The 25,351-nt window shown below is 37.9% G+C and overlaps 1 protein-coding gene across 3 annotated transcripts in view; it reads left to right on the forward strand.

Annotated features, from left to right (window-relative positions):
• AGTPBP1 (ATP/GTP binding carboxypeptidase 1) overlaps positions 1-25,351 on the forward strand; it is a 362,468-nt gene that overhangs the window by 309,796 nt on the left and 27,321 nt on the right. For all 3 annotated transcript variants that reach the window (XM_053702435.1, XM_053702434.1, XM_053702437.1), the window contains one exon: positions 20,932-21,092. In XM_053702435.1, coding sequence (XP_053558410.1) covers positions 20,932-21,092 — 161 coding nt within the window. The remainder of the gene's footprint in view (positions 1-20,931; positions 21,093-25,351) is intronic.

A 25,351-nucleotide genomic window follows, 5' to 3' on the forward strand; every position in this document is an offset into this window, starting at 1 on the left:
TAAAGGGACATTAAATGGACCTGAAGAATAGTGGTGGATGAAGTGTGAAGAAAATATGTGATGGGAAAATATATAAATAAATAAATAAATATGTGTGTGAGGGAGTGTATAAAACATGTAAAAGTAACATAGTTAGTGTAACCTTCTCTGGCACATGCTTTGACCCTTTACCACTTTCTGTTGGGGTACCACAAGTTCTGTCCTTGGTCCCCTTCTCTTTTTAATTTATACATCACCCTTAGATTTCTTAATAAAGTTACACAGGTTTCAATATCATTTGTATGCTGATGATACCCAAATCTACCTATCTGCACCAGACCCATCCCCTTCCTTACTAACTTTTGTCACTGTCTTTCTAATACTTCACAAAAGAAGGAATCTCTCCAGCTGTGATACATTTAAAAGACCTTTATTTATCACACAGGGTCCACAAATATACATTAACGTTTCGGGCTAACACTTAGCCCTTACTCATGCCTGACACAGTGTCTAACTAATGGTGTTTAAATAGCCATTTTGGCTCCAAACAATTGTAATTCACAAGTGTACATTGCCACCTAGTGGTTGCATTAGTGTATAATTACATTCAACATTATTGGAAAAACCTCTACCTTATTATTTAATTGAATTGTGCAATTACCCCCTCTAGTGGTTGACAAATTACATGTACAAAAATCTATACACACACAATCTATAATAATAAACAATTAATATAACACAACAGATTAAAAATATAATTAAAAGCATATTAACATAACATTTTAAGAAACTTTTTGATTTGCATAGATTATTACAATTATTCAAAACATTTTTATATTTATTTATGTCAGATTGGTTACTCTATAGGATACAAGCATCACTAATCAATTAAATGACTTTATTAATTTACCCTGTCTTGCTTAAGATTTATTTAATAGCTAGATTAGATTCATTCCTCAAATTCATTTTGGAGCTTGGTCTTTGCGACCACTTGTACCTTCGGTATTCGAATAAACATTACTCCGAAGGTTGGTCTACTGCACTTAGGCATCCCAAAGATTTCAAAACCGAACCAATATCTTCGGATTTACCTTCTTATGGCCACAAAGTTGTCTATTGCTAGATCATGGAAACAACCAAATTATCGCACTTTTAATCAGGCAATCTCCTTAATAGTTTATTTTAAAACTAAGGAACAATTCGCTTTTTCGAACAATTGATACATTAGATCTCTATTACACGATATGGACACCCTGGGTTGAAGTACATAGGGAATAGAGAGCGCATCCTGGGGAACCTTGAGACAGCGTTTATGTGTTTTGTGTCCCCCCCCCTTTTTTTTCTTTCCTTGCTATCTCTAGCCAATCTATCTACCTGTTACTCTGGACTACATGCAAGCAACAAACCCAAATTACCCACATGCTTAGGTCCGCAGTGCTTGACTGTAACTTTTCTTCAATTTCTAAATTTTTACATTACAATATTAATGTAAATAACCTAATTATGCCTGATCTTACTAGGACCTTCCATATGCTAGTTCTTCTCCACCTCACACATGATTGTTGGCAGGCCTATAGAGTTTCTGGAGGAAGTAATATCTTAAAACGAGGTTTCATTTTTGGCTGTACACTACCTTTTCTTAAGGTAAAGTGATGCTACTTCTATTGTCCAGCTTTATATATACTTTCAATGTATGTTTTTCAAATGCCTTAACCCCTTAAGGACCACAGCACTTTTTAATTTTCTGACCGTTTGGGACCAGGGCTATTTTTACATTTCTGCAGTGTTTGTGTTTAGCTGTAATTTTCTTCTTACTCATTTACTGTACCCACACATATTAGATACCGTTTTTCTCGCCATTAAATTGATGTTCGAAAGATTCCATTATTTTCTTCATATCTTATAATTTACTATATTTTTTTTTATAAAATATGATGAAAAAATGGAAAAAAAACACACTTTTTCTAACTTTGACCCCCAAAATCTCCAACCACCAAAAAACACCCATGCTAAATAGTTTCTAAATTTTGTCCTGAGTTTAGAAATAACCAATGTTTACATGTTCTTTGCAAGTTATAGGGCAATAAATACAAGTAGCACTTTTCTATTTCCAAACCATTTTGTTTCAAAATTAGCGCTAGTTACATTGGAACCCTGATATCTGTCAGGAATCCCTGAATATCCCTTGACATGTATATATTTTTACAGCTTGTACAATTATGGCACAAATGGTTGTGAATGCTTCTCTGGGATCCCCTTTGTTCAGAAATAGCAGACATATATGACTTTGGCGTTGCTTTTTGGTAATTAGAAGGCCGCTAAATGCCGCTGCGCACCACACGTGTATTATGCCCAGCAGTGAAGGGGTTAATTAGGGAGCTTGTAGGGTTTATTTTAGCTTTAGTGTAGTGTAGTAGACAACCCAAAGTATTGATCTAGGCCTATTTTGGTATATTTCATGCCACCATTTCATCGCCAAATGCGATCAAATAAAAAAAATCGTTAACTTTTTCACAAACTTTAGGTTTCTCACTGAAATTATTTACAAACAGCTTGTGCAATTATGGCACAAATGGTTGTAAATGCTTCTCTGGGATCCCCTTTGATCAAAAATAGTAGATATATATGGCTTTGGCATTGCTTTTTGGTAATTAGAAGGCCGCTAAATGCCGCTGCGCACCACACTTGTATTATGCCCAGCAGTGAAGGGGGTAATTAGGTAGCTTATAGGGTTAATTTTAGCTTTACTGTAGAGATCAGCCTCCCACCTGACACATCCCAACCCCTGATCCCTCCCAAACAGCTCTCTTCCCTTCTCAACCCCACAATTGTCCCCGCCATCTTAAGAAAGTCTGCCAGTACTAAAATTAAAGGCTTTTTTTAATTAAAAAAAAAAAAAGATATATTCTGCTGTGTAGGATCCCCCTTAACCCCCAACCTCCCTGATTCCCCACAAACAGCTCTCTAATCCTCCCCCCTCTAACTTATTGTCTGCCATCTTGGGTACTGGCAGCTTTGTGCCAGTACACATTTTGCCATATAATTTAGTTTTTTTTTAATATTTATTTTAACAAAAATAAAACAAATTTTTCTATAGTGTAGCTGCCCCCCCTCAATAACCTACCTCCCACCCCCTCCCAGATTCCTTAGATAAAATGTAACCCCCTCCTCTCTCCCTCCTTCCCGTAAAAATGTGTTCCATAGTGTAGCGTTCTCACCCGCTCCTGCCCCCGGTCCCGTGCGTGCTCCCGGCGCCCCCGCACATGATCCCGCACCCCTCTGACACGTTTCCTCCAGCGATGGCCGTCCACCCGCCTCCCTGCAATGGCTCCCACCCACCAAAGATCGGGACCATCGCTGGCCGATGCAGAGAGGCCACATAGGGGCTCTCTCTGCATTGGATGGTTATTAAAGGGTATTGCACGATGTCTCAATATTGAGGCATCGCTACAATACCCTGAAAGCTTCTGGAAGCGATCAGGATCGCTTCCACCGCTTGAAACCCCTGACGACGTACAGGAAACGTTGTTGGTCCTTAACTGTCGTTTTTTGTAGGACGAAACCTGTACGTTGTTGGTCGTTAAGGGGTTAACTTTGTTATGTACCATAAGACTGTTCTAAAAATCTCAATAAAAAATATGATTTAAAAAAATATATCTATATATTTTATATAAAAAAAAAAAGCCAGCCTTATTTATTCACTGAAAAAATATTTATAAGTGTGGGTGCACTTAATGTGAAAGAGGTAAATTTTGGTTGAACAAACATATAGCTCAAATGCAAAATTAAAGACTTTTAGGAAATCTTTATGTACGTTGTTAACTCCACATTGCATAACATTTGTTTGAGTTAAATTGGATCCATATCATGTACAAAAAATGTTTATTCTTTTGATCATGTCAGAATAAAACAACAAAGGGCTAGATTACAAGTAGGGTGCTAAATGTTGCACACAAGGTAAAAGGGGTTTATCGCAGCTCTTTGCACACGTCGGACGTAGCACGGTGTTACGAGGTGAAAGTAAACACATTAGCTTAAAGGGACACTAAACCCAAATTTTTTATTTCGTGATTCAGATAGAGCATGCAATTTTAAGCAACTTTCTAATTTACTCCTATTATCAATTTTCTTCGTTCTCTTGCTATCTTTATTTGAAAAAGAAGGCATCTAAGCTTTTTTTTTTTTGGGTTCAGTAACTGGACAGCAGTTTTTTATTGGTGGATGAATTTATCCACCAATCAGCAAGGACAACCCAGGTTGTTCACCAAAAATGGGCCGGCATCTAAACTTACATTCTTGCAATTCAAATAAAGATACCAAGAGAGTAAAGAAAATGTGGTAATAGGAGTAAATTAGAAAGTTGCTTAAAATTTCATTCTCTATCTGAATCACAAAATAAAAAATTTGGGTTCAGTGTCCCTTTAAGTGCAATTGAGTTTTAACGCGCATCAGGATTACGTGACTTCAGAACTCTGGTTAACTGTTACGCAAGACAAGTGTCACAAAACACATAGTACATTTACAGTCATAACAATATCTAATAAAAATTATTTTAAAAAAAATTGCAATAAAAAATGATAAGGGTTCAAAGATATGAAGTCTCAGGTGTTAGGGAAAAAAAGATACGCAAAGGGTATGTATATATGTATGTTTTGTTTGTTTGAATATATGTATGTCTATATATGTATTTACAGACATATAAACACATAAATACTATGTATACATATATAGATATATGTATATGTGCATTGGAGACCTTTGCAGTCAAGTAGCTGAAAACATGAAAAATCATATTTATGTATTTACTGTAAATATTTCACATTCCAATGTTCTTCACATAGGGAAATAAATAGAACATGTTTGTCTATGTGAAGAATATTGGAATGTGAAATATTCATATTTTCATGTCGGGTTAGCACACTTGAGAAAATGCTATCGGGTTTGCGAGAGAAAGGGTGTAAGGTTTTTTCCACTTTGTGGCTCCATTGAAGTCTTTGAGGGAATTCGTTACAATGTTTGCGATATTCGAAATTCGGCTTTTTGCACGCGTTGGGTTAACACACGAACAAAAACGTTTTACTCTCAACTTGTAATATACGCACAAGCCGACGCACACAAAAAGCCGAAGTCTACAGGGGTTAAAGTGGGAGTGCAAACTACACCGTCACTTGTAATCTAGCCCATACTAAATAGTGTCCAACCACATTTTAACACCTAGAAGATCACCGGCCATGATCTTGTGGCCAGTGTTTGACCTTCTACTGCTGACTTAAACTTATTCCAAGACTGGCTCCTTTTAACACACCCCTGTAGCCAATCTTGGAGCATGGAAAGCCTGTGATTGGTGCAGATTCACAATACATGCTATTTACTAGCACTTAAAGGGATGTGAAACCCAAACTTTTTTTCTTTCATGATTTAGACAGAGCACGTGGTTTTAAACAACTGTCTAATTTACTTCTATTATCTATTTTTATTTGCTCTCTTGGTATCTTTTGTTGAAAAGCAGGGATGTAAGCTCATGAGCCGGCCCATTTCTGGAGCACTATATTGCAGTAGCTTTGCAAGAATGTTATCCATTTGCTGGAGCACTATATGGCAGGAATATTTCCTGCCAAGTAGTGCTCCAGGTGCCTACCTAGGTATCTATTCAACACAGAATATAATGGGAACAAAGCAAATTTGAAACCAGAAGTAAATTGGAAACTTTTTTTAAATGATTTGCTCTGAATCACAAAATACATGTTTTGGGTGTCAAATCCCTTTAAGCACATCCATAGCACGTACTCACCAGAGTCTATGTATGGTCTCAAATATGAACTAGGTCTGTACAACAAGTTGCTGTTCTTGGAGGAAAATGAATACAATATACTTCTGCTGTATATACACAAATGATCTAAAAGACGCAGTACCTAAAATGAGCACTATGCAGCTAACATCTTTATGGTTGCATGCATATTATTATTTTTTTTCCTAACCTAGGTGTTATCAATGTAGATGTGGACTTCTTGCTTACTATACCTAGCTATATCAGCTCCGCCTAATTGACAAGGTCCATCAGCTATATTAGGCATTTTTGGTTGCAGGTTTCATTAATTCATTCATATATGAGTTATCTATTATTTTTTTCTTCTAAACTGCAATTTGGGATGTGGTTAGGTTGATATAACATAGGAAATTGCTTTGTGTATGACACGTGTGTTAAAACAGATTACACCCTGGAAAATGAGCTATTGATCATTCTTTGGTTTTAGTTGGCCATCTTGGATATCCCTATGACTGCACAATTACAAAGGCAGGTGTTTTTATTGGATTCTGAATTTTATTCTCAAAGGTCTCTTTATGGATCTGCAGATAATCGTCATGCATTTTATAGAACTATTTCAATTCCCCTAATGTCCTTGCTCATCTAATAGCATATTCAGCTGTACAGACACACCCAAGCTGCTATTGCACTTTGTCTTATGTTACTAATATATTTCCCCTTGGTCACTAAATGGTTTTATATTTGACAGAGACAAATTATTATCCTTCTGTTAAATTGATTCGTGGATAATACTTGATGGAACCTTCTGATTGATGAGCAATCATTCAACAATGAAGTCTCATAAATTATAATTAACTTGTTTAAGGCACCTGGTTCCATCAACTAAACAAAAACAAACACTGCGATCAGTGTCTGTTTTATGGAAAGTGGACAGATATGTCAGGAAGTCGTTTAGTTATTATGGTTTGTCAAATTCCTAGACACATTCTGTACACTTTCACACAGGGTCTGGGTTTGGTTTTGTGAATTATCAATATGTTCAGGCATAGCATATTCTGCTGTGAGCTGTTATGGTTTTTTTTGTACAAGAAGAGAAGAGCAAATGACTCTTAAACTGAAAACAGAATTTCATCATCATTGCAGTGGTGTTTTCAATAGCATTTCTTTTTAAAGATTAATTACTATACTAATGATAGTCATAGGTCAAGGAGCAGGACAACCTTGTAGGACAATTGGATCTGTAAATGGCATATGTGACAGTCTGTAATAAAATAGAGAAACATAAACACGTTTTACTTTACATTGCAGCCTTTGGTGCATTACCTCCTGAACAGGTCAGGACTTATTGTGTACGGCTATCTAGCATTATGTCAGACTCTCTTGTGTTTGAGGGTAATAATTATATTTTCTTCCATGCTGGGTAGAATTATACTACACAGCCCTGGTGCTGCTCTTATGAGTAAAAACACTCTCACTCTCTTATACAGATGTGGTTAACAAAATCTGCACTCACTGGACTTGAAAAAAGACAAAAATAATTATTTAATGATGTTTCAGGTAGATATTACCCCTTCTTTACACCAACCAGTTGGTCAATGGTGGAATCTATATCAGGGGTTGCCAACCTTTCGGACCTCAGGGACCACTAAACTCAAAATGTTGAATCCCGTGGACCACTAACATGAATTTATATAAAAAGGTACAAACCTCTATAATGTGTGTGTGTGTGTATATATGTGTACACCCCTCACATTTTTGTAAATATTTTATTATATCTTTTCATGTGACAACACTGAAGAAATGACACTTTGCTACAATATAAAGTAGTGAGTGTACAGCCTGTATAACCATGTAAATTTGCTGTCCCCTTAAAATAACTCAACACACAGCCATTAATGTCTAAACCGTTGGCAACAAAAGTACACCCCTAAGTGGAAATGTCCAAATTGGGCCCAACTAGCCATTATCCCTCCCCGGTGTAATGTGACTCGTTAGTGTTACAAGGTCTCAGGTGTGAATGGAGAGCAGGTTTGTTAAATTTGGTGTTATCGTTCTCACACTCTCTTATACTGGTCACTGTAAGTTCAACATGGCACCTCATGGCAAAGAACTCTCTGAGGATCTGAAAAAAAGAATTGCTGCACTACATTAAGATGGCCTAAGCTATAAGAAGATTGCCAAGAGCCTGAAACTGAGCTGCAGCACAGTGGGCAAGACCATACAATGGTTTCACAGGACAGGTTTTATTTAGAACAGGCCTCGCCATGGTCGACCAAAGAGTGCACGTGCTCAGCGTTATATCCAGAAGTTGTCTTTGGGAAATAGATGTATGAGTGCTGCCAGCATTGCTGCAGAGGTTGAAGGGGCGGGGGGTCAGCCTCTCAGTGCTCAGACCATACGCCGCACACTGCATGGTCTTCATGGCTGTCGTCCCAGAAGGAAGCCTCTTCTAAAGATGATGCACAAGAAAGCCTGCAAAGAGTTTGTTGAAGACAAGCAGACTAAGGACATTACTGGAACCATGTCCTGTGGTCCGATGAGACCAAGATAAACTTATTTGGCTTAGATGGTGCCAAGCATGTGTGTCGGCAAGCAGGTGAGGAGTACAGACAAGTGTGTCTTGCCTACAGTCAAGCATGGTGGTGGGTGTGTCATGGTCTGGGCCTGCATGAGTGCTGCCAGCACTGGGGAGCTACAGTTCATTGAGGGAACCATGAATGCCAACATGTACTGTGACATACTGAAGCAGAGCATGATCCTCTCCCTTCAGAGACTGGGCCGCAGGGCAGTATTCCAACATGATCACGACCCCAAACACACCTCTAAGACGACCACTGCCTTGCTAAGGAAGCTGAGGTTAAAGGTGATGGACTGGCCAAGCATGTCTCCAGACCTAAACCCTATTGAGCATCTGTGGGGCATCCTCAAACGGAAGGTGGGGGAGCACAAGGTCTCTAACATCCACCAGCTCCGTGATGTCATCGTGGAAGAGGACTTCAGTGGCAACCTGTTATGCTCTGGTGAACTCCATGCCCAAGAGGGTTAATGCAGTGCTGGAAAATAATGGTGGCCACACAAAATATTGACACTTTGGACCCAATTTGGACATTTCCACTTAGGGGTGTACTCACTTTTGTTGCCAACAGTTTAGACATTAATGGCTGTGTGTTGAGTTATTTTGAGGGGACTGCACATTTACACTGTTATACAGGCTGTACACTCACTACTTTACATTGCGGCAAAGTGTAATTTCTTTAGTGTTGTCACATGAAAAGATATAATAAAATATTTACAAAAATGTGAGGGGTGTACTCACTTTTATGAGATACTATATATATATATATATAGCCAAGTTTACATTATGTATATATTTACACATTTTTAAGAATTATTTTTTGGAATAAACTAACTGAATGACAGAACTGAGAGAATACTTCCAAATGACAGATGAAGGTTGGGTGCCAACTTTTGAGCTGGAAACAGAGAGGCAGAAAGTGTGAAAAAAATAATAATGTTTAAAAGGACCACAAGATTTCCAAGTTACCTCCCCAGTTAGGAATTATTCAAAACCACTTATGATCATGGACAGACGTCAGAGTCATAAATTAAGTTTATATCAGAACGCTCTCAATATGGATGTGAGCTAAGCATGACTGATATTTCTGGCATCTACTATAATACTGGTGGGATATGGTTGATTTGCTGGTTGGCAATTACTGGAATTCAGGGGAAATACAATGATTAGAATGAAAAATAATGAATATTTAATTTTAAAAAAAAGATGGAGGGGAGGGAGACAAACAGTGATGTAAGTCCATCTGAAGGAATTAGGAAAACTACTACAAAGAGACAGGTAAAGGGAAGAAGAAAAAAAGAAATATAAAAGAGATTTTTTTTTTAAGATTTTCTTTTTTTATATACTTTAATGCCACTATTTCAAGCCAAGACTGTACCAACCTCTACTGGCTTTAGAATGGAAGCATCTTCCTCTAAACAGCGCACCGGGCGAGAGGAGTTAATACAATCTAGCTACGCAAATTGCACAGTACTACACAGCGTGCATAGGGAGATTGTAATTTAACTTCTCCTCCGTCGGTTTTCACAGACGTCCAGCCGGGCACTGTAGGGAGTTGCTGGGCGACGGAGGTGACACCATCAGAGGAGATTAATTCCTGCTTGATGGTGTCAAGGAACACCAACATCTTCTCGTGGACCACCAGTGCTCCACGGACCACTGGTTGGTGACCGCTGATCTATATTACCTTATATAGGAATCCATGTGCATTATAGAGTGGGCACACATCTCCTAGACATTAAAGCAGCCCGTCTTCTGAGATTAAAGGGATATAAAACCCAACATTTTTCCTTTGTGATTCAGTAAGAGGATACCATTTTAAAAAGTTTCCAACTTCTATAATCAAATTTGCTTTGTTCCCATTATATTCTCTGTTGAAGAGATACCATGGTAGGCATCTGGAGCATTACATGGCAGGAAATAGTGCTGCCATTTAGTGCTTTTGCAAATGGTTAACATTCTTGCTGCTATATAGTGCTCCAGAAAGGGGCTGGCTCCTAAGCATATATAAAAAAAGAACAAACAAGGTCCAGGAGTGACAATTAAAAATGGTAATCCTTTATTTGATATTAAAAGTCATAGTAGACAAAAAAGCACACATAGGTAGACTGTTGCTGTGAGGTCCACTGACGCGTTTCGGCAGTTATGCCGTAGTCATAGCTAATGATCTCACAGTCACACCCTATTTACATAGCCCTACCAGAGCTGTGATTGTGTAAAACATGTATTAAAACAAAGTTTTGGCCATGCCTACTGGGTTTTATTTCATAGTATATTAGCTTCCCCTGCATGGGAATTCTCTAACATATAGCCTTTTCAGGCGTGTCTTACAATAGTATACACACATATATAAATGTATATATAGTGGGACCCCTTTATCAAATACATAATTTGTATCATTGTTTTTTGTTATTAATTCCTTATAGAGTCTGACAAATTCATGCTAGTTCAAATATCATTCCAATCTCAGTAACCCATTACATTTAACTTATTTCATGCAAGACACATAATGGCAATAGTAATTACAACAATTACAATGACAGTGGTCTATGTAGACCTGGTGTGTTTTTAAAAACAAATGGTTCAATAAACTAGCCTATTTCTATCAATTATGTATTATTTATTTATTTATTACATATGCAAACATTTGTGAAATAACGGGACTAAATCTTCCCTCCTTTACGCTCTGCCCCTTATTGAGTCTTAATGTCTATTATGGACAGCATAAGTCAAGTTAAGGTCATAGGCTTAGTCCTAAAAAGCATGTGCCCTATGATTTATCATAGGTAAGCTCTTACTTGCCTATTCTTATGTCTCATTGTTAGAGGTTTGTAAATATACACACACATATATATATATATATATATATATATACATACATATACACATATATGTATGTATATATACACACACATGTACGTGCACACATATAAATATACCCCCCCTCAAACCTTCGTTCCACCCCTTAAGCCCCCAAAACGGATCTAATTCATCCATATTAGGTGGGGGGGGGGGCGAAGAGTTTTAGTTTTAGTGGATTTACTGGATTTGTTCCCAGAGAGAGATATGGATTTGGGGATTCACTTCTCAAAAAATGATAAAATCAGATTCTGAGTTGATACATGAAGATATATATATAGACAACAATTCAGATAAACCTTAAAGAGGTCATTCCCAGAAGTTGATCAAATCAAATTCTGAGTTTAGACCATTTGGTGTCCTGGTTTTCAGCTTAAAGATCCAAAAGGTCTCCTGCCTTACAAGTGTCTTATCTCTATCTTCTCCTCTAATTCCCAATTGAACCTGTTCCACTATTGTCCACCTAAGTGTGTCTGGTCTTTTTAGATGAAAGTCCCTGAAATGTCTGACTAGCAGTGTAGACGGTGCCTGGTTTGATGTTGCCAACATGCTCCCTTATCCTAGTTCTGGTGTCCCTTGTAGTCATACCTACATATTGAATTTTACATTCTACGCATGTTAGCAGATATACTACATATGCCATTCTACAATTGTAGCACTCGTTATGGTAAAACATCTCTCCTGTCATTTTGCACTTAAATCCATCTCCTAATGCCACATATTCAAAGCTTTGCTATATTTCCTTATATAGGAAACCATGTGCATTTTCCAGTGGGCACACGTCTCCTAGACATTAAAGCAGCCCATCTTCTGAGATTAAAGGGATATTAAACCCAACATGTTTCCTTTGTGATTCAGACAGAGGATACCATTTTAAAAAGTTTCCAACTACTATTATCAAATTTGCTTTGTTCCCATTATATTCTCTGTTGAAGAGATACCAAGGAGCATTACATGGTATGAAATAGTGCAGCCATTTAGTGCTCTTGCAAATGGTTAAGATTCTTGCTGCTATATAGTGCTCCAGAAAGGGGCTGGCTCCTAAGCATATATCCCTGATTTTTTAGAAAAGATACCAAGAGAACAAAGAAAAAATGATAATAGAAGTAAATTAGAAAGTTGTTTAAAATTGCATGCTCTATCTGAATCATGAAAGAAGAATTTTGAGTTTTATATCCCTTAAAGCAGCTGTCAGGCAGACTATGTCCACTGTGACTTAAAAACTTGATGGCTTTGTTGAAGTTTTGTCATTTTGTTGCCTTGAAACATATGCAGTAGACACTCTCTTATCCTTTGGATACAAGGATGAATCAGCAGGATGAAGAAGTGCTTGTCAATCCTACTATCCATTGTGTCCCTAGTTCCCTCTTGTGGTGACACAGTCTGTATTATAACCATGATCTCTACCTCTATGTCTGGAGTAGAGATTGATTGAAGAAGTCTGGTGGTGGGTAGCAAGTTTGCTAATGTTTTACATCCTTAGCTTACTACCATGTTCTCTGCGTGTTTATAGTAACTTGAGATTTCTTTGGATTCTTTTGCTGAAATTCATAACCTCAGGTTTTAAGGTCTCAGTTCCAGTACTCTGAATTTTCTGGCTATGTGACAGCTGCGTGGAGCAGCGCCTGACACATATGTCTAGGATGATATTACTTCCGGGATGAAGTATTGTGCTGGTTTACCAAATAAAAAAGGTCCTTTATAATAGACACAAATAACTATGCATCCTTGTTGTACCTTTAATCTAAAGGGTATTTTAACAGCCCTTATCCTGATATTTTCTTGGTTAGGTATTATTAACATATCATAGTTTGCCACTTTTTTGAAGTAGGAGGATTCGATTTTAATAGGATAAGCAGAAGAATTTGAGTCTTCTTTGTGAAAAGAGAGCAGGTATAATTTAATTATATAGGGATAATGCCTTTGTTAAAGGGACACTAAACCCAATTTTTTTCTTTAATGATTCAAATAGAGCATGCCATTTTAAACAACTTTCTAATTTACGCCTAGTATCAATTTTTCTTAGTTCTCTTACGATCTTTATTTAAAAAGCAGGAAGGGGGGCGGAGCTTGACCATGCTAGGACATGGCCGCTCAGTTTGATCACTCTGTGGGACCGGAGCTCCAACTATTAACTATGCAGCAATTAGGGACCTGAAGAAATGCATCAGCTGGTGTGGGAATAGTTAGTGATCACACTACTGCAACTCACCTCGCCTCTGTTCACCCGCATACAGGCATAAAGGTCTTGCCTAGTTAGAACTACCGCCGCAATCTTGCCAGCACCATGCGGCTACCGGAACACCGCTGCTTTGAATAACAGCAGGAGCAAGTACTCCTAATTAAAAACTACCTACATGCTGTGCAATCAAACCTACAAAAAGATTCTAGGTGTGTAGATACTCCAGGATTACTTACTTACCCCTAAAAAGTCATAGCCCACATCAGGCAATATAAAGAGTTACAAGTCCTACCTACAGTAACATAAAGCTAAAGATCAGTATAGCCTAATGAGGAATTGTCACCCCAAATCTACCTACATTTCAGCAGTATAGTTTAAACTATAAGAACCAATAAACGCTGATAAGGATTTGAGCTTATATTGCAAAACTAAAGACCACAAAAAAACCTCCATATTAAGCTAAATACAACCAGGGATAAATCTTCCGGAGGACACACTGCCGACATACACTTTTTAGCAGCGTCCCGTGAAGCTGACCTGTTACTACCAGTATGGAAGCCTTAGACGCTTGGGAACAACGTTCCCAACAACTTATAGAGGGGTATTTCCAAAATCTGAAAGAGGACTTAACATCACTACTTTCCTCCCTAACACTAGTCTCAGAACATGAAGCCAATAGTACTGACCCTGCACAGGGGGTTAGAAACCACGATACACTGGTTCTCACAATTCAGGAAATCCCAGACAATCCCTCAAGCAGATCCACCTGAACCCTCTGTACTGCAAGTTGGGGCGGGGGGCCGATGTCGACCTTGTGTCATCTGCAATAACAGACTCGGAAGCTTCGGAACCACTATGCTCTGATATCTTCTACACACAAGAGGACACATCATCTAAGGTCCCCTACATACAGCATGATACTCTTCGCCCAGTCCGTCATCAAGAGACTACCCCTGTGTATAGGGATTACTTAAAGGAGACGGCACATTCTATCCTTACAGCTAGGAAACTGTCCTATGTAGCAGGGGATGCCAGCTTTGAGGAAGGCATTCACCTTACTATAGCTATGAAAGATAACCCAGCTGACAGTGGATCCACTATGAAATTGCAGCCTCCTCTTTGTCCTGCCACAAGTCCACAAGTGGCCTTGTGTGTAAAATCTGGCTTGGACTTAAGTTTGACCTGGGGACATGTGGAACTTGTGCGACTCTTTACCCATCTGATATTAGCCAGTGTTGCTTCCGAGACAGAATACGCATTGGGTAGAGGTACAGAACAAAGGGCACCTCACACTAATGATCCACAAAAGGTTTATTAGTTATGCTGTGGGTGAAATTGATGCCTTCAACTATACTCTAATTGGCTCCAATGAACATATAACTTTCAAACATCCCTTTGACTATCTCTATATAAAGGTTCTTAGATCCAAAATAATTCTCTTAAAGCGGTCAGGTAATAGATGGCTTGTAACCCTAAATTCCACTAATGCTATGTAAATCTTACTGCATCTTTGCTTCTGGTTACCTACATCTATATGTCATAAGTTATAATCAGTTATGGTTACTTACACATCATGCTAGGGTTACGCAGCTGCCTTTTTAAGCTACTTATACTCCTCTTATAATTGTCTCTTCCATATAAAAGGATCCCCTGAGATAATCTTATTGCCTTTTGCCTGTATTACTCTCTATACACAGATATATAGCCTTTGAGCTAGATCAGTAAACTAAACGTACTGTCACCTTTACTTAAATGGTTTTGTCTCAAGATGATACCAGTATACCAGTTCTCCATATACAGCATAGACATATTAATTTACATATTGAAAGGAGTTCCTAGTTAGAAAGCCAGAAGAAACAGCTCCTACAATATAATATCCCTTTTCCGCACACTAGATTTGTGGGCAGGAGAGACCCAAATATGATGTGGTGTACATTTTTTTTTATTTTTTTTATTTTTTTTTTTTTATTTTTATTTTTCTTATTTAAAAAAAAAAAAAAAGTTTAGGGCATATACTGTATATTCTTTGTTTGTTCCCTCACTGCTTTTTGATATATGGTAGGATATGTACATACTTATGATTATCCTTGTTAATTACTTCATGAGTAGCAATATACCCTGAGATGATATCATCAAAACAACCTTACATTTATAAGTATGCAATGTATGGGCTCTACTTATTGGATATATTCTATTTAGCTTGATGTATCACATACTAATACCAAGAAAATATATGGTTGTTTTGTTCTCTTGGTTTCTCTCTCCAACAGTTGCATTAACATATGTATATATATATCTTCCATTATTAAAGGTTTATTAAAGTCAAAATTAAACTTTCATGGTTCAGATAGAACATGCAATTTTAAGACTTGTCAGTAATTTAATGTACTTTATTCTCTTGGTGCCCTCTGTTTAAAAGCATACCTAGGTCAGGTCAAGAGCAGCAGTGCACTACTGGGAGCGAGCTGATGATTGGTGGCTACACACGTGTTTCTTGTCGGTGACTCACCAGATGTGTTCAGCTAGCTCCCAGTAGTACATTGTCGCCCTGGAGTTTACTTTAAGTATGTGTTTAACCCTTTTACAAGGGTTAAACACATGGGGGTCAATTACAATCCTTAAAGGGACAGTATAAACCAATTTTCATATAACTTCATGTAATAGACACTACTATAAAGAATAAGTTGCACAGATACTGATACAACAATCCAGTATAAAACTATTTAAAAACTTACTTAGAAGCTCCCAGTTTAGCTCTGTTAAAAAGGTAGATAGAACACCAACATTAAGTGGGAAATAACAGACACTCCCCCGCCCCCCTTCCTCTGCATATGAAAAGACACACAAACAGGAGCAAGCTGGAGTAGGTATACCTCTGTATTCTCCTAAAACTTTGGGGCTTGATTAGGAGTGTGAAAATCAGAGCAATGTTATTTAAAAATAAGCAAAACTATACATTTAAAAAAAAAAAAAGCTGTATAGGCTATATAAATGAATCATCTACAAAACATTTATGCAAAGAAAATTTGAACGTATAATGTCCCTTTAAGAAATCTCCATAGAATTTAAAGCCACCGATCAGCAAGCACTATCCAGGTGATGACCCAAAAATGGGCCGACTCCTATGCTTACATTCCTGCTTTTCAAATAAAGATACCAAGAGAATTAAGAAAAATTGATAATAGTAGTAAATTAGAAAGTTGCTTAAAATTGCATGCTCTATCCAAATAATGAAAGAAAAAAATTTAAAGGGACATTAAACACTTTGAGATATTAATATAAAATATTTTTAATTGTATGTAGTAAAACAACTTTGCAATATACTTTCATTATTTATTTTGTTCCCTTTTGCAATAATTTAATTCCAATAATTTAATTCCTGTTAAAAGTGGAAGTGCAGACACAGCTGTAATCCACACAGTCATTGGTTGCACACTCTAGTAAGCCATTTATAACTGTTCCTAATTGGCCTTAGCAGAAAAAGTAACTTAAGTTACAATATGGCGGCGCCCACTGCTTTATGGACATTACAATGTTACCCTTATTTTTTCAATATTTAAAAAACTAATGTTATTTTAAAAAATACATGTATATATTATTCTTTTGACCCGGCCCTTCTTAAGTCATCCCATGTGGGCTATTAGCCTAAATCTATTTTCTACCCCACTAGAGAGAGGGGTCCGTTCCTAGAGGCCTTTCATCGTAGAATTGAAGAAGATCTGGTCCAATTGTCAGCCAATAGTAGAAACCCTACCCTAATCTGACTGCTGCCCAAACACTAGCTTTGGATACTCTGAAAAATAGAGAAGATATAGTGATCAAGCAGTCAGATAAGGGTGGGAGTGTAGTTGTCCAAAATAAATCAGCCTGTGTACTAGAAGCTAAAAGACAACTGAGTGATGTAGATGTCTACTTAGAACTAAAATATAACCCTACTGAGACCTTTAAGGGAGAACTTTGGGCTCTATTGGATGACGGTCTGGAAGAGGGTATCTTAGATCAGGACACTGTCGATTTTCTTTTTGTCCCTAACCCCATAACCCCCATTTTTCATCACCTCCCCAAGGTACACAAGTCCTTGGAGGAGGTGAGGGGTAGGTCAATTGTGGTGGGTATAGGGTCCCTCTTAGAGAATATGTCATGTTGGGTAGAATCGCTATTGCAGCCTTTTGTTTACAAGCTTCCCTCGTACCTGAGGGACACGAAGCATCTTCTTAATTGTCTTTAGCAAGCTGTCTGGGGTGCCAATCATACATGGCTTACCATGGATGTGGTGGGGCTTTATTTAGCTACCCCACACTCAAGTGGTCTGGAAGCTATTAAATATTCTCTTGACACTCAGCAACTATGATGACACACTTAACAATTTTCTGGTCAGATCACTTAATTTTTCACTCACATATAATTTTTTTCTAATTTGAAGGGGATTTCTATCTTCAAAGATGTGGTATAGCCATGGGGGCTAAATTTGCCCCAGCCTACACCAACCTATTTATGGGTTGGTGGGAGGTGGCCCACGCCTTTGGAGATAGAAATCCATATAGGGATAACATCAGGATGTAAAAAAGGTATATTGATGACATCCTGTTCATATGGACAGGAGGCCATCAAGAGCTGTCTAATTTTGTTAGCTATTTGAATGAGAATAATGTAAATTTACAGTTTACTCATGCCCATGATTCATCCTCAATACGCTATTTGGATCTCTTGCTTATTGGTGATATAGAGTTACAGATGGTGAGGACCTCATTATATCGAAAACCGATAGCCTCTAGTGCCATTCTACATGCTTGCAGTAACCACCCCAAACATACTGGTTTTGGGGTGGCTAAAGGCCAATTTATTCGCATTAAGAGAAATTGCACTAACGAAAGTGACTGTGTAAAAGAGAGTGAGATATTGGTGGCTCAACTTCTGGAAAGGGGCTACTTTAAAAAGGTGATTAATAGAGCATTACTGGAGGTCACCCATATGAATAGGGATTTGATGCTGATATATCGCCCAAAGAGAAATGTCAACTATGATATCTTGAAACCCACATTTATAAATACATACAGTGCCCAGTTTGACCAGATTTGTGACATAGTCAGAAAACATCTTCCCATACTTACAGCTGAGGATAGTTTAAAGGACTTTGTATCAGCTGATTGCAACTTTGTATTTAGGAGTGGGTGTGCACTTGTTTTATCCCCCAGTATGTTGCGCCCTTCAGCTGTAGATACAAGTAACTGGCTAAATCTCAAGGGTCATTTTAAGTGTCATTTTGGTGGTTGCATTGCCTGTGGCCATTCAGAAGTGTCAAGACACTTTCAATCCAGAGTAACTCAGAGGGTCTATGAGCTTAATAGCTACACTAACTGCCGTAGCACATTTGTGATCTACTTGGTGGAATGCACCCAGTGCGAGAAACAATATGTAGGGTGCACCACCAAGGAGGCATGTAGCAGGATCAGAGAACACCTCAAAAACATTGAACATGGAATTGAATGTTCAGATCTAGCAAGACACTTCATCTATGCCCACAGAAAAAGCGATACCACCTCCAAATGGCAGGTGATAGAACATGTTAAAATGTCAATCAGAGGAGGAGACAGAACTACAAAGCTTTTTTACAAGGAAGCCTTCTGGGTCGTCTAACTAAAGACCAGAAGGCCGGGTGGATTCAACATTGACTGGGACATTATTCATTTCTGGTCCCGTCAGTGCTGATTCCCTAGGGCCCCTAACCTAGCTGTCTATTTGTTTATTTTCTCCTATTGAGCACACTTATATTGATTATGTTTTAATAGTGGCATGACTCATTTTGCTTGGGGTCTCCATTTCCATTTGATGGGCTATCCTTATTAATGAGACTTAGGTTCTAACTTAGTAATAATTACAAATTCTGAGTCTTTTGAAACCTCACAGAGTGTGATTAAGATTGGGTTATGCTGCTGTTTATGCAGATACGGCTATTGTCTTGTAACTTCCATGTCTAACATTTTTAATCTCTAACTCAAAAGTGGTCTCTACCCCATGAATCTAATAGGTTAGATTTATTATCACTATATTCCTTTTCCCATAAAAGGAGAACTTTTTAGATTTGATTCGCTGGAGTCCATACTGATATAGGTATTGATTTGTATTTGGGGTATTCAGAAAGTTTAAATATTTTCCCTTATTTGTAGATCCTATATTAAATGGTCTTACATCATTCATATACTGTATATATTACTACAGGGCTCTAACATCGTTTGCATTAATAAGTATCATTAATATTGAGCCATTGTTAACACCTAGGATTATATTTTGTTTATGTCACGTGTGTTTGCATATGTACACATGTATGATATGCTGGTTGCTTATTTTCTCTCACTTTTCCAAATGTAATAGGTTTCAGTGCTTCACTTATGATATGTTATGTACCTTTAAGGCCACAGCAGTTTATAATTACACTTGTCTCTTTATGTGTATTTAAGTTCGGTAATTTCTACCAACATTATTTCTATGAATAAGGCAGAGAGCTGCCGAAAAGCGTAGGATGTTTTTTTCTATGCTGTGACCTTTTACATTGCTGGTTTTTATGCTCTTATTCTCCTAAATAAAGATGTTTTGGAATTTCAAGTATCTAGAGATTCACCGTTTTTTTCCTGTCATATAATATTTTCAGGCTTATATTTTGCTCTGAATAAATCATTCTATAAATGATTTATTTAGGGCTAGATTACAAGTGGAAAGCTAAATTATCGCACGCCCGCAAACGGGCAAATTTGTGCTTTTACGAGTGTGCAATAATTAAACAGCCATTACAAGGGAGATTAGATCTCTGGTTAATTTTCTAAAAGGGCCCCAAATGCCCTCAAAATAGAGGGCATTATAGTTTTTTATAAAAAAAAAAACCTGCACTAGGCAGTTTTAGGGCAGGTTTTGGGGTCTTAGAAAAAAAGAAAACATTTACATTGCGGTATATGGGAACTGTGTGTTCCCTGTAAATATATATGTACAGTATATGCTTATATACATATATATTTATGTGTTAATATGTATATATAGATATTAACTCATAAATATGTATGTATATACGCATATACATACATATTTACAAATTGCTGCGCTACCTACCCCCTGTGCTGCGCGAGTTCTCATGCCGTTTCTCACGGCATGAGAACGAGGCTCCCATTTGAGCCTATGGAAGTGCGCCCTCGTGAGCACAATGTAAACTCGAGCTCGTGTCATTAGTGTGTGCTGGTATTACTAAGTGGAGCACTAATAACTCTCAAGAAAGAGATATTTAGTGCTCTACTTGTAATCCGGCCCTTAGTGTTTTAATGTCCCTTTAATGGTGCTTTTCTGTTGATAATCATTTAATTCATTTTTATTGTGATTGACCCCATAGTTCTATGCAAGCAATAGTATTTTAAAAAAAGTAATCTAACTCATCAGAGTTGTCTTTTTTGCTATTTATGTCCCTATACATCACTATCACTATATAATATTGTATGTGTTTGATGTAATACGCTTTATAATAAACAGTAGTTGCTGTTAATTAATATATAATAGTTAATAGACAAAATTGTGTTCTTCATTTAGAATATGCAGATTGGTACAAAGGAGCTTGAAGAGATGGGGGCCAAGTTCTGTGTTGGTTTACTTCGTTTGAAAAGGTTGACGTCACCTCTGGAGTTCACACTTCCACCGAGCCTACTAGACATTGAAAATGATTTCATTGAGACCAGCTGTAAAGTGGCAAGGTACCATAGAAACATAGATTTTTCCTTTTACAAATCATAACATATTAGAGAATTTTAATAAATTTTATTGTGTCACACAGAATTAAAGGAACTGTAAGATAGAGCATGCAAAATTGACTATTTTGCTTCTTTATTAGGTTATCCTTTGTTGAAAAGCATACCTATGTAGGTTATGGAGCAGCAATGCATTACTGGGAGCTAGCTGCTTATTTGTTGACTGCAAATGTATGCCTCTTGTCATTGGCTCACCAGATGTGTTCAGCTAGCTTCCACTGCTTGTTCAAAAGAAGAATACCAAGAGAATGAAGCAAATTAGACAATAGAAGAAAATTGGAAAGTTGATTAAAATTATATGCTGTATCTGACTAATGAAAGAAAAAAAATGGTGTTTTATGTCCCTTAATAAGTCTAATGATAAAACTTGCTCATGATATTTTTTTTGAGCGTTATCAACAGCACTCGCTCGCTCTCGGTGATTGACAGCCCCTTCAGTTGCGTGATTGGTCATGCGAATGAAGGGGCGGGCATTACACACTGCGATGAGTGTGTAGTGATACATACGGGCCAGCGGACAAACAGATCTGCTTCCTATATGTATTGAAGGCGGGCGGACAGCATCGCAAGTTGAGAAGCTGTTCACCTGCCTCTTTGTACATAGGGCCCTTAGTCTCATGGTTGAGCCAGCTCTGGTTATCGATGCGATATGTTGTTTAATGTCGCCTGTAAACATACATACTGGTGTGTACATAATATTTCATTCATTTGTTGCTGTAATATTCTATTATCAGTTTGTTAAATGTCACAAACATAAAAAAATTTAAAAAAATCAGGTAAATTGCAGAAAATATTTCAAAGGTTTGAAAAAAAAGTAGAAATGAATTTGATGTAATAACAAATGACAGATCGTCCACCCTTACAGCTGAGATATTAAAGGTTGCTACTTATGTGTAAACTACACCATACTTTAACCACCTAGAAAAATGATATAGGACTGCAAGAATCATACTAACATTTTTTTATTTTTAAATTTTTTATTGAGGAACTGCATAGTACAAATATCAAGCATACATACAAATGTACATTTGGTGATAATACAAGTGTTGTATAATAAACATATATTCGTTAAATATTTAAAGAGTCCTCTTTTTTTATCCCTCTTGGATATATTGCAAATAAGTATTGAATCCTATATAATAGGGTAATAAAGCAATAGGGATTATAATTTCTTCCCCTGATAATGCAATTCAGGCCACTTTTGGACCTTAACATTTAAATTAAAATTGTGTTAGGGGTCAATATGAAACACTATAAAGAAAACAAAAACAAACAAACACACAAAAAAAGGAACATTAAGGATAAAAGGTATAGATAAAACCTTCAGATGTCATTCTGAAAAAATAAGAAGCACATACTCTGTATTTGGTGTTTTACAGAGGCATATCACAACACTAAACAGGGAAATATTACTCCATATATTCCAACTCTGACCATTAAAATTATTAATAATGAATTATAACAACAACCATGTTTGCACTGTATATGAGTAACATACATTCCACAAGAGGGATTTGTGACTGAATATTACTATCTTCATGTTTATGCATATTATCCAGCACGGTTTACCTTAGGGCCCACATCACTTCATTAAGTGTAAAGTATATCTTACTTCGCCCATAGCCTCGGCCGCAGGCCACCCGGCGAGTATGTGTTGTGGCATGTTGTGGGTAAATGCAATGATGTCCCATGGTATGCTTTTATTGTTTAGAATGTCTCACCAGGGGCCCCCCACATACCCCCAATAAAAACAGACAAACAGGTAAGGTAATATAAGGACATTAACCATGTCTGCAGGACTAGTGTCAATAGTATGGTGTCAGAGATAGCTGAGTTATCGTTGTAATGTCATGCTCCAAAAATTCTGTAGAATCCTGTAGTGTGCCACAGCTGCAAACAATCATCAACTGGTTCAGTTTTTCAGTCTTTATCCATCCATAATTTTCCAGGCAACAGATGCCTTGCCCCAAAAATGGGATTTCTTTCTAATGACACGATGAGTCCACGGATCATCTAATTACTATTGAGAATATCACTCCTGCCCAGCAGGAGGCGGCAAAGAGCACCGCAGCAAAGCTGTTAAATATCACCTCCCTTCCCTCCAACCCCAGTCATTCTCTTTGCCTACGTTAGAGCAAGGAAGTGGTAAAGTTAGGTGTTAGGAAAGATTCTTCAAGCAAGATTTTATTATTTTTCAGCAGTGCAAGATTGTGCTGTTTTGTTCTAGGGTGTAGCCGTAGTCCATATCAGTCTCTTCAGTAGAGCAGTGGTGGCTTTAAAGCAATGGGAGCTTGTGGGGTATAATCCTCACTGCGCCTCCCATATATTTATGCTGCCCTAACCGTGCAAGCCTGAGTAAGATTGCTCAGTCTGTGTTTCTATCCATAGGTCCATGTGGGGGATCTGGCCTCTCAAACCTAGTAAGCTGCCTTGCTGCCTGGCAGAAGTCTTAAGATAAGTGCTAACTTTAATTTTTTTCTCGGACACACATACAGAGAAAAAGATAGCATTTTCACATTTAAAAATTTTGGGCAAGTCATATTCACCTATGTTTATTAGGACAGCAGAGCAGGCACTGGGGACAAGGAGAATCTGGCTCAGTGATGGTGGTGTATGTTTTTTAACTTTACTCCCGACGGCTGTGATAATACATTTAGCTGATCGGGAGTTTCTTGTGTTTACTCCCACGATGGGCGGAGTTAGATTTGGCGGCAGTTCCTATTGCGCACCTTTTTTTCTGGCTCTGTGTCACTTCCTGTGTTCCGCATTGGAAATCAGCTGCGTCAGAGATTAAGCAGCGTTGCGGTTACGGACTGTAATTGTTAATACATTTGAGTCCGGATCAACTACAAGTCATATACTTTGTTAGTAGGCAGGCAGTTAAGCACCTCAGCAGGGCTAAGCTGAGGTGTAGAGTTGTCTGAGGTGTTATTTTGGGGGCCATTGTTTATTTCAAACGACAGAAAAATAAAGCAGTTATTATTTTTCGTTTAAAATTTAAAGAGACAGTAACAATTTTTTTTTTGGGGGGGGGGCTATTTTCTAAATAAAAATATCAGTTTTGTCCATTGGTGAATAAAGATGTACCACGAAACCCTGCAAGATGTTTTGATGAGAGAACTTTACATTACAGGAATAGACTTTTTCCTGAGCCAATATTGTTTTAGGAGGATATTGTTCAGGAGTCTAATGACAATGTTCAAGATATGCCACTCTCCTCAAGCGTCCCAAAATTTAGCGTCCATACAGCCAGTGCCCTGCGCTTCCTCTATTACTCCACCTGGAGTTACCTTGCAAGACATCGCTTCCCTAATGTTATCAGCGGTATCTGATGCGTTGTCTGCTTTTCCCATGCTGCAGAGAAAGCGCAAGAGGAATTGTAATCAATCAGTTAATAAGGTTGCTGACACAGTAGTGGCTATTCCAAATGTTTCTTCCCAGAAACCTGAAGAGGAAGATACTTCGGTAGCATCTGAGGGTGAAATCTCAGACTCAGACAGTGTAATACCTTTATCTGATACTGAAGTTATTTCTTTCAGGTTTAAGCTCGAACACCTCAGTTTGTTACTTAAGGAGGTTTTAGCTACCCTGGACGACTCCGACACTACCGTCGTAGTCAATCCAAAGAAGTCCAGTAAACTAAACAAGTAATTTGACGTGCCCTCCATGGTGGAAGTATTTCCTGTACCAGATAGTGCTACAGAGATTATAGCTAAGGAATGGGAGACACCGGGTATCCCTTTTTCTCCATCCCCTATATTTAAAAAGATGTTTCCTATAGCAGACTCTATCAAGGAGTCTTGGCAAACGGTACCCAAGGTGGAAGGGGCAATTTCCACGCTAGCCAAGAGAACTACTATTCCCATAGAGGATAGTTGTTCTTTTAAGGATCCTATGGATAAGAGGTTAGAGTGGTTACTCAAGAAAATGTATGTACACCAGGGTTTACAATGGCAACCCGCGGTTTGTATTGCTACTGTATCTAGTGCGGCAGCATACTGGTTTGATGCACTGTCTGATTCTATTCCGACAGACACTCTCAAAGAAATCCAGGATAGGATAAATGCCTTTAAGTTGGCTAGCTCCTTTATCACGGATGCTTCCCTTCAGGTTATTAAGCTGGGAGCTAAGATTTCTGTTTTTGCTGTATTGGTCCGCAGAGCTTTATGGTTAAAATCTTGGTCTGCGGATGTGTCATCTAAGTC

The sequence above is a fragment of the Bombina bombina genome, chromosome 2 (assembly GCF_027579735.1).
Source record: "Bombina bombina isolate aBomBom1 chromosome 2, aBomBom1.pri, whole genome shotgun sequence".
Classification (NCBI taxonomy): Eukaryota; Metazoa; Chordata; class Amphibia; order Anura; family Bombinatoridae; genus Bombina; species Bombina bombina.